Source organism: Rhinoraja longicauda, chromosome 28, assembly GCF_053455715.1.
Source record: "Rhinoraja longicauda isolate Sanriku21f chromosome 28, sRhiLon1.1, whole genome shotgun sequence".
In the NCBI taxonomy this organism is placed as follows: Eukaryota; Metazoa; Chordata; class Chondrichthyes; order Rajiformes; family Arhynchobatidae; genus Rhinoraja; species Rhinoraja longicauda.
In genome coordinates this window covers 29610815-29621710 of record NC_135980.1, presented here as the reverse complement: position 1 = coordinate 29621710, position 10896 = coordinate 29610815, and the positions used below count along the sequence as shown (strand labels likewise).

At 46.3% G+C, this 10896-nt stretch overlaps 1 protein-coding gene across 2 annotated transcripts in view; it reads right to left on the bottom strand.

Moving 5' to 3' along the window:
• Window positions 1-929: 929 nt before the first annotated feature.
• The window catches only part of mllt1a (MLLT1 super elongation complex subunit a), a 52191-nt gene continuing 42224 nt past the window's right edge, over window positions 930-10896 (bottom strand). Inside the window, exons 8-11 of one of the 2 annotated variants that reach the window (XM_078423993.1) lie at window positions 6288-6390; window positions 3991-4062; window positions 2443-2514; window positions 930-1704 (exon numbers count right to left, since the gene is read on the bottom strand). In XM_078423993.1, the coding sequence (XP_078280119.1) occupies window positions 1576-1704; window positions 2443-2514; window positions 3991-4062; window positions 6288-6390 (376 nt within the window). In that variant the 3' untranslated portion in view covers window positions 930-1575. The remainder of the gene's footprint in view (window positions 1705-2442; window positions 2515-3990; window positions 4063-6287; window positions 6391-10896) is intronic. The other variant, XM_078423994.1, reaches the window with a different exon arrangement.

Here is a 10896-nt window from a genome sequence, read left to right as displayed (position 1 = left end):
CAAGATTAATGACAGAGAAACTCCAAGGTGCAGTGGGATAAAATCACCGACTAGATCTATTGGGTTTATGGACAGCGAGCAATATATACAAGGGACAATTTAAAGGAATTTTACAGGTATGTAGGTTAATTGGCTGGGTAAATGTAAAAATTGTCCCTAGTGGGTGTAGGATAGTGTTAATGTACGGGGATTGTTGGAGGGCCGAAAAGGCCTGTTTCCGGCTGTATATATATGATGATGATATGATATGATGATGAATTGTAGATGGTGTCCATATAGATTGCAAAAGGCTGGTGTTGACCACAGTAAATCAGGCAACAGTGAAGGAAGTGAGACCAGGAACTGCAAAGATAAAGAATGGCTTAGTAGAAGCTGAGCAGAGAATCTTTTCAGATGCTTGGGCCAGTTACTATAATCATTGTCTTACAGCACGGAAACAGGCCCTTCAGCCCAGCTTACCCATACCGACCAAGAAGACCCATTGGACGAATGGTCTGGTTTAGTTTAGAGATACAGCGCGGAAACAGGCCCTTCGGCCCACCGATTCCGCACCGACCAGCGATCCCCGCGCACTCACACGATCCTACACACACTCGGGACAATTTACAATTTTACTGAAGCCAATTCACCTACGAACCCGAATGTCTTTAGAGTGTGAGAGGAAACCGAAGATCTCGGAGAAAAGCCGCGCTGGTCACGGGGAGAACGTACAAACCCTGTACACAGAGAATCAAACCCGGGTCTCTGGCGCTGCGAGGCAGCAACTCTACCACCTTTTGTCTTTTGTAAAACTCCTTGCTCTTGTTAGCCTCCTCTCACAAAACCAGTTTAACGACGCATCAGTTGATTCTTTTGTACGATATGAATGTAGATTTTAAAAACGTGCACATATTTGAAAGTGGGAAAGGATAGTCAGTACTCAAAGGGTTTAAAAATATATATTCTTTAGACAATATACAATGCAGTAAGATCTGTTTGGGGTTCTGAGACCACATCAGCAACATTAAGTTCAATAATCTAAAGGGCATTTCACGGAGATTTATTTCCACAGTAAAAGTGTGTTGTTTGGCGTTTTATTAGAAAACACTGAATTCTTCGGTTCACATCAGAGATGTAGCTCATATGTTCTTTTCCGAATATATACATTACTTCTATAGTCTTCGGGTAAAATTTTGCACACAAGTTTACTAGACTAAAACAAATGTCCCATTGGATGAGTCTTAAAAACATTTCCGTGTTCTTCTGATAGCTCGAATAGGTGAACATCCCCGGGAAGAGAGAGTCGCCCACTAGACTTCTTCCGTCCGCTCTGCCTCTGACCCAGCAGAATGGTTGTGTTTTGGGAACTGATAAATGGCAAGGAAAACGTAAGCGTTTGACAGTGACTTTCCTGATCCCCGCGCAGCGAAGGTTTTTAAACTTGATCTTCACCCACGCTTGAGACAGTCAGTGTTCAGTGTCGGGTGCGGATGCCATTTGTCAGCTCTCTGGCTGTGCGTTCCTTCACGGAGCGACAGCACGCCAATGCATTAGTCCTCACTTCAATGTGCTAAGGTTGTGTGTCGGAAGCCCATGTCATGTGGCCGTGGCGTCCAGGTAACTCTGTAGCTTGCGGACAGTGGTCTCATCCAGCGAGAAGAGGTCAAAGTCAAACGTCGTGTTCGTAACATTGAAATGTCCTGTTTCTTCAATAAGGTTTACAATCTACGGGGAAAATAAAAGAAGGTGTGAAACCACAGAGGGAGTGCAGCGGTGATTCAATCCCGGGATGGCGGGATTGACAAATGAATTGAATTGGATAAATATTATTAGCCAAGTATGTACACATACAAGGAATTTGCCTTTGTGCTCCGCTCGCAAGTAACACAATGAAATCCATGATGAAAGAATGGATCGACTGGGCTTATATTCATTGGAATTTAGAAGGATGAGAGGGTATCTTATCGAAACATATGAAATTCTTAGTGGATTGGACAGGCCAGATGCAGGAAAAATGTTCCCCATGTTGGGGAAGTCCAGAACCAGGAGTCACACAGTTTAATAATAAGGTATTTATTCTCAAAATGCTGGAGTAACTCAGCAGGTCAGGCAGCATCTCGGGAGAGAAGGAATGGGCGACGTTTCGGGTCGAGACCCTTCTTCAGACTGAAGAATAATAAGGGGTTGGCCATTTAGGACTGAGATGAGGAAAAGCGTTTTCACCCAGAGAGTTGTGAATCTGTGGCATTCTCTGCCACAGAAGGCGGCGGAGGCCAATTCACTGGATGTATTCGGGAGAAAGTTAGATATAGCTCTTAGGGCTAACGGAATCAAGGGATATGGGGAGAAAGCAGGAACGGGGTACTGATTGTGGATGTTCAGCCATGATCATGTTGAATGGCGGTGCTGGCTCGAAGGGCCGCATGGCCTACTCCTGCTCCTGTTTTCTATGTTTTTACGTACCTGTTGCAACACATTGCGTTCTCGTAGTGCCATCAACCTGCGATGTAGATCCACCAATTCCTCTGTGTACGACTGCACAAAGCAAAATGAACAACAGAGATTTAGTCATCTGCACCAAAACAGCAGGAACCCAGTCAATTCAGTTTAGAGATACAGCGTGGCCTTCGGCCCACCGAGTCCGGGCCGACCATTGCTCACCTGTAAACTAGTTCTATACCACACACCGGGGACAATTTACAGAATCCAATTAACCTACAAATCCGGACGTCTTTGGAATATGGGGGGAAACTATTGGACCCGGAGAAACCCACGCGATCCCAGGGAAAACGTACAAATTCCACTTACAGACAGCGTCCGAGGTCAGGATCTAATCCCGGGTCTCTGGCGCAGTTAAGCAGCAGCTCCTCCACTGCGCCACTGTACCGCTCGCTCATCACTGGAGATGCTGAGTTCCACTGAGTCCATGCCGACCAACTATCACCCATTCATGAGTTTGTGAGATTTCTCTAGAGGTTCAGGTTTCCTCCCACACTCCAAATACATGCAGGGGTGATTGTGGAGGTAGATACAATACTGATGTTTATGAGGCTTAGAGAGGCAGAGAAACTTTACCCCTCTCATCTTAAAGCTGTGCCCTCTAGCATTTGACCTTTCTATCCTGGGGAACAAGTTCTGACTGCCAACCAACATTGTATATTTTTATTTCTGTTTGAAGGTTAGGATGAAGGATTTAGATGCAGGAAACATGTTCCCAATGTTTGGGGGAGTCCAGAACCAGGCGCCACAGTCTAAGAATAAAGGGGAGGCCATTTAAAACTGAGATGAGCAAAAACATTTTCACCCAGAGAGTTGTGAATTTGTGGAATTCTCTGCCACAGAAGACAGTGGAGGCCAATTCACTGGATGAATTCAAAAGATAGTTGATAGAGCTTTAGGCGCTAGTGGAATCAAGGGATAAGGGGAGAAGGCAGGCACGGGTTACTGATTGTGGATGATCAGCCATGATCACAATGAATGGTGGTGCAGGTTCGAAGGGCCAAATGACCTCCTCCTGCACCTATTTTCTATAATTTGGAGTTTGCACATTCTCCCTGTGACTGCGTGGGTTTTCTCCGGGTGCTCTGGTTTCCTCCCACACTTCAAATGCCTGCAAGGTTTGCAGGTTAATTGGCTTCTAATCCCCTACATGCACGTAATGGCACTTAAAGCACTGCCAGTATCAGGAGAACAATACAAAAACTTGGCTTTCTTTGTGGGGTAATAGCTAGTCAGGCCAAAAGCACAAATTTCTTCCTACTCCGATATGAGTTTCATTCTTGTAAATCGCTGCATTAATTTTTTTTCCAATACAGAGAAGGCATTTCTTTGAATAAAGTATTACTAAAAATCGTACAGATGAGAGCAAATACTTTGCAACCGCACTCAAAAAGTAAATAAAAGCATTAGAGTAAAAAAAGTCGAAATATTAATATATCATGTAAAGTCAAAATTATATTCCTTCCTCTAATTGTCCACTATTGTGGTTCTTTAAATAATAAGGTTGTTCACCTTGTCTTGCAATCCTTTTTTAAATAATTTGTCTGGTTTTTCACAGTTTTCAGGACTTTTTCTACCAGATGTCTGCAATAGAGATAAATACAATTATTGTGCAGGAAGGAACTGCAGATGCTGGTTTAAACCGAAGATTGACACAAAATGCTGGAGTAACTCAGCGGGACAGGCAGCATCTCTGGAGAGAAGGAATGGGTGATGTTTTGGGCCGAGACAGAGTTAGGGGAATGGGAAACAAGAGATATAGATGGTGATGTGGAGAGATATAGAACAAAGGAATGAAAGAAATGCAAAAAGTAACGATGATAAAGGAAACCGACCATTGTCAGTTGTGTGCTAGGTAAAGGAAAGAAAACTGCAGATGCTGGTTTAAATCGAAAGTAGACACAAGATGCTGGAGTAACTCCGGTCGACCCGAAACGTCACCCATTCCTTCTCTCCAGAGATGCTGCCTGACCAGCTGAGTTACTCCAGCATCTTGTGTCTGCCTGCTAGGTGAAAATGAGTTACAGACAATGAGACTCAACAAGACAAATTATTCATAGCTTTAACTGGTGCCCTTTCCTGCAGCGTGCATACTGAGGCACAACAGTGTCTTCGACTTTAGAGATACAACGCAGAAACAGGCCCTTTGACCCACCAAGACCGCGCCGACCAACGATCACCCCGTACACCAGCACTATCCTACACACACTAGGGACAATTTACAATCTTACTAAAGCCGATTAACCTAGACCCGTGTAGGGAGGAACTGCAAACGCTGTTTTAAACCGAAGACAGACACAAAAAGCTGGAGTAACTCAGTAGGTCAGACAGCATCTCTGGAGAGAAGGAATAGATGTGACATTTCAGGTCGAGACCCGTCTTCGGACTAAAAGTCAGGACAAAGGGGAGCGAAAGATATAGACAGTACTTAGGCCAAATGAATGGAAGATATGCAAGAAGCAACAATAGTCAAGGAAATGTGGAGCCCACAATGGTGCAGTGTTGGCTGTGGGATAGGTGATAATGAGTTATACAGACAGTGGCCACTGTGCCTCCCTTATGTATGCTGCTTCTTTGCATGTCAGAAACGGGACAATAAAATATTTTCTTTTGTACTCCATTGCCCTTCATGTTTATATTTATAAATCCAATGTTCGAGAATTTCGTACAAACGACTCCTGGGCAAATAGAAAAGTGAAGGGTTGCGTGGAATAAAGGTGTTGCTCTCCGGCACAGAGAAACAATAGAATCACAGTGATACAGCGTGGAAACAGCTCCATTGACCCAACTTGCCCACACCGGCCAACAATGTCCCAGCTACCCTAGTCACATTTGCCTGCACTTCCAAACCTGTCCTATCCAGGTACCTGTCCAACTGTTTCTTAAACCAGCCTCAACTACCTCCTCTGGCAGCTTGTTCCATACACCCACAACCCTCTGTGTGAAAAGGTTACCCCTCGGAATCCTCTTAAATCTTTTCCCCTTCACCTTAAACCTATGTCCTCTGGTCCTCGATTCCCCTACTCTGGGTAAAAGATGCATCTACCCGATTTATTCCTCTCATGATTTTGTACACCTCTATAAGATCACCCCTCACCCTCCTGCGCTCCACGGAATAGAGACCCAGCCTGCTCAACCTCTCCCTGTAGCTCACACCCTCTACTCCTGGCAACACCCTCGTAACAATCAGACCACAGGCCTGTGAATAGGCCTTTCAAGCCTCTGTTATGTTAGATAATTACAAGGGACAGGCCAGTTCCATCACTGTGTAGTGTGACCATGCATTTGGAATCTGCGGCTTCTGAAGCACGATGCACCATCTAGTGGCAGAGTTATGAAGCTACAAGTGTTGAATTGACTGAAAGATACAACATGGATCCTTTGACCCATCGAGTCCACAGCGACCATCAATCACCCATTCACACTAGGGTCGCCAACTGTCCCGTATTAGCCGGGACATCCCGTATTTTGGGCTAAATTGGTTTGTCCCGTACGGGACCGTCCTTGTCCCGTACGGGACCGTCCTTGTCCCGTATTAGTAGGGTTGCCAACTTCCTCACTCCCAAATAAGGGACAAAGGGTGACGTCACCGCCCCGCGCCCCACGTGACCTCACCCAGCCAGCGGCCACGTGCTCCCGCTCCACCAATGGCGGCCGCAGGTTATCTTTGGAAGAACTTACTGGCACAAAGAGCAACTGTTTATATTAAAATAGTTTCAGCGTACCACTTCAAAATTGGAGTTTATGGTCAGGAATTGAATGCTGACATTAATAGCCGCAGCATAGATACGGAACACCTCTGGACTTACCTTGTTACTGACAGCTAAGTGTTTTTGAATTGAAGGCTGGTCGAGGGTGTTGATATTGCAATTCTCACTGCTTTCACTTCCACTGTCATCACTTAAACTCAACCTGCAAACAAGCAACACATTTGCACATGTTTAAAACAATGCCCACACACTTTACATCATCACCCAGACTCTTCGGGCTCACTCCATCTACCTCGGACTAAATATTATTCCCTTATACACCGATCAGCCAAAATATTACGACCACTGACAGGTGAAGTAACATTGATTATCTTGTTACAATGGCACCTGTCAAGGGGTGGGATATATTAGGCAGCAAGTGAACAGACAGTTCTTGAAGTTGACGTGTTGGATGCAGGAGAAATGGGCAGGAGTAAAGACCTGAGCGACTTTGACAAGGGCCAAATTGTTATGGCCAGACGACTGGGTCAGAGCATCTCTGAAACGGCAAGGCTTGTGGGGTGCTCCCGGTCAGAGGTGGTGAGTACCGACCGACAGTGGTCCGAGGAGGAACAAAGCACAAACCGGCAACAGACAGGGTGTTGGGCGCCCAAGGCTCATCGATGCGCGAGGGCAACGAAGGCTATCCCGTCTGGTCCGAACCGACAGAAGGTCGACTGTGGCACAAGTCACAGAAATTTTTAATGGTGGTCACGGGACGAATGTGTCTCAATACACAGTGCATCGCACCCTGCTGCTTATGGGGCTGCACACGGAGGACCAACAGCATATTAGACAGGTAGTCATAATGTTTTGGCTCATCGGTGTATAACTATTCACTGTAAATGGCTCGATTGTAATCATGTGTTGTCTTTCTGCTGACTGGATAGCACGTAACAAACATTTTTCACTGTGCCTTGGTACACGTGACAATAAACTAAACTGAATTTATATACTTGAAAGAAGAAATGTATCACTCTTAGCGTCAAACAGCATGGGAACAGGCCCTTCAGCCCAACTTGCCCACACCGACCAAGATGCCCCATCTACACTAGTCCCACCTGCCTGCGTTTGGCCCGTCTAAACCTATCCTATCCATGTACCTGTCCAAATGTCTTTTATTGCATCTGTACTTTGGAGGAAAGACACAACGTTTCATATTCCTGAAAGATGAAGGCATCAGAGAGTGTAAACGTTAGCAGCTGAGTGATTAGCTAAATGTGGAGGAAAGAACAGCAGATGCTGGTTTACACCAAAGATAAGACACAGAATGTTGGAGTAACTCAGCACGTTAGGCAGCATCTCTGGAGAAAAGGAATAGGAGACGTTTCAGGTGGAGACCCTTCTTCAGACTGAGGGTCAGGGGCGAGGGAAACTAGAGATATGGAAAAGTACAGAGATTCAAATGAATGAAAGGTCGCTAAACTGTCCACTTTGGTCTTGAACAATTTGGCAAATCATTTGTCTGTAAAACCTCTAAACAATAATTAGATAATCACAGCAATTTCTACAATTATTAACTTCTCCATTATGATGTGTTTGGCATTGTAGGACTTGTTTGTTGATTGTCACACAGTGAATTTTAACATCTCAGAGTTCTTGGCACTTTTCTTCACACCAATGACCTTTGGGCATCCTACCACAACCAGAGAGCAGTGCTGAACCACTATCTGCCTCTTTGGTGACCCCTCGGACTATCCTTGATCGGACTTTGCTGGCTTTACCTTGCGCTAAACGTTATTCCCTTATCATGCATCTATACACTGTAAACAACTCGATTGTAATCATGTTTTGTCTTTCTGCTGACTTTAGCACACAACAAAAAGCTTTTCACTGTACCTCGGTACACGTGACAATAAACTAAACTGGTTCTGTAGCTCAATAAACTGGACTTGGCTCAGATCACTATGGCTACAGGTTTTGTGTCAGAACTTGAGCCTTTATTCTGGGCTGACAATCCAAGGTCTGTTTCACTGCCAAGCACTAACTCGCTTCAGTGAAATGCTGTGAAGTATTAAGTAAACTGAAACCTAAAGCACCATGTTTAAAAAGTAACTGGACTACTGCCCAGAAATTCAATTGTGAAACAGTTTTATTCAGTTTTGTGCTATAGAAAATCAATTTTAGTTTAAATGAAATGCAGTGAAGTCATTTAGCGGCATGCCAGGTTCTTCTGGCGCAAGGATAGACACAAAGTGCTGGAGTAGCTCAGCGGGCCAAGCAGCATCTCTAGAGAAAATGGACAGACATTTGAGATTCATTTACCTTGGTACCACAGATAAACAAAAGGTGCTAGAGCAACTCAGCGGGTCAGGCAGCATCTCCGCGGAGAAAGAGGACGAAGAGGGGTCCCGACCGGAAACGCCTCCAAAGCTTTTTCTCCAGCGATGCTGCCTGACCCGCTGAGTTACTCCAGTGCTTTGCGCCTATCTTTATAAACCAACATCTGTACTTCTTTGTTGCTACTCTCTTCTGGGGCAAATCGTCTTTGCACCATGATGAGTTTTCACAGCAAAGACACGAGGGATGTCATAGATTACCCGGACAAAACTGGACATTGGAGGCTAACCTGGACCCTGATCTCCTAGATAAACCTGGGTGCTCCCTGCACAACATGGTCTCAGTATCCCGGCAGGGGCTGTGACCCCCACTCCCGTTAGGTCAACAACTTCCCTTCATCCTTCCTTACTCAGTCACCCCGTGCTGCACTGCCACTCCCACCCCCTCCATCATTCAAGACTGTAGTGGGTGACGAATAACTAAAACAGCGCCCTGTCCTCCTATCTTCATCTAACTCTTCAGGTTTGTAGGTTAATTGGTTTGGTATAAATGTCAAAATTGTCCCTAGTGCAGGATAGTGTTAATGTGCGGGGATCGCTGGTCAGTGCGGACTCGGTGGACTGAAGTCAAGTCAAAGTCAAAGTCAACTTTATTGTCAATTTCCAGTTAGTTTACACAGACAGAAAATCGAAATACCGTTTCCCACAATCCCGAGGAATAAAGTGCATTAAATTAAGTTAAAATTAAAAAGGCACAGCAAACAACAATCAATATAAAATATAGTCACTTCAATGAAAAAAAGATGAAGATGAATATATTACAATAAAAAATAATGAACAGTAGTGCAAAGCCTGTCCATAGCAGCGTTAAAAAAATGTCTGGTGCTGGATGTGCGTGTGTGTGGGGTGTTAAAGTCCAGGTCCAATGGGGGCAGGGGAGAGAGGAGGGAGGGAGGGGAGAGAGTTCAGCATCCTGACAGCCTGGTGGAAAAAACTGTTCTTTAGTCGGGTGGTGCTCGACCTCAGGCTGCGAAACCTTCTCCCTGAAGGCAGGAGGGTGAAGAGGCTGTTGGAGGGGTGGGAGGGGTCACCCACAATGCTCAATGCTTTGCGGGTGAGGCGGGTGGTGTAAAGGACCAGGAGTGTTGGGAGTGAGGCGCCAGTGATCCTCTCAGCAGTGTTCACTATGCGCTGCAGGGTCTTACGGCTGGAGGCTGTGCAGCTTCCGAACCACACAGTGATGCAGCTGCTGAGGATGCTCTCAATGGCGCCTCGGTAAAAAGTGTACATGATGGGTGTGGGGGCTCCCGCTCTCTTCAGTTTGCGGAGGAAGTAGAGGCGCTGCTGGGCTTTCTTGGCGATGGACGTGGTGTTGTTGCTCCAGGAGAGATCCTCGGTGATGTTCACCCCCAGGAATTTGGTGCTGCTCACCTGCTCCACAGCAGCACCATTGATGGTCAGTGGGTGGGGGTGTTGGGTGTGCGTTCTCCTGAAGTCGACAACAATCTCCTTTGTTTTCTCCACATTCAGGAAGAGATTGTTGTCTGTGCACCACGCGGCCAGCTGGTTCACCTCCTTCCTGTAGTGGGTCTCGTCGTTGTTGCTGATGAGACCCACCACGGTTGTGTCGTCCGCAAACTTGACCAAGTGGTTGGAGCTGTGGGTGGGTGTGCAGTCGTGGGTCAGCAAGGTGAAGAGCAGGGGGCTTAACACACATCCTTGTGGGGCCCCCGTACTCAGCGTGATGGTGTCCGATGTGTTGCTGCCGACCCGTACAGACTGGGGTCTGGCAGTGAGGAAGTCTAGCAGCCAGTTGCAGAGAAGGGGGCTGAGGCCCAGATTTGTTAGTTTACAAACCAGCTGCTGGGGGATGATGGTGTTGAATGCTGAGCTAAAGTCTATGAACAGCATCCTAACATATGAGTTTTTAGTGTCCAAGTGGGTGAGGGCTGGGTGTAGAGCAGAGGAGATGGCATCCTCAGTGGACCCCTTAGCTCGATATGCAAACTGAAACGGGTCCAGGGAGGGGGGGAGGTTGGATCTGATCTGCTTCATGACCAGCCTCTCGAAGCACTTCATGATGGTTGAAGTCAGCGCTACAGGGCGGTAGTCGTTGAAGCAGGATGGAGAAGACTTCTTGGGCACAGGTATGATGGTGGTTTCTTTGAAGCACGAGGGAACAACAGCCTGGCTCAGGGAGATGTTGAAGATGTCTGTGAGGACATCTGTGAGCTCAGCTGCGCAGTCTTTTAGCACACGACCAGGAATGTTGTCAGGTCCAGAAGCTTTTCGGGTGTTAATCCTTAACAGTGTGCTCCTCACACTGCCTGGAGACAGACAAATAGCCTGGTCGTTGGGGGGGGGAGTTGTTTTCAGCGCAGGTGTGTTGC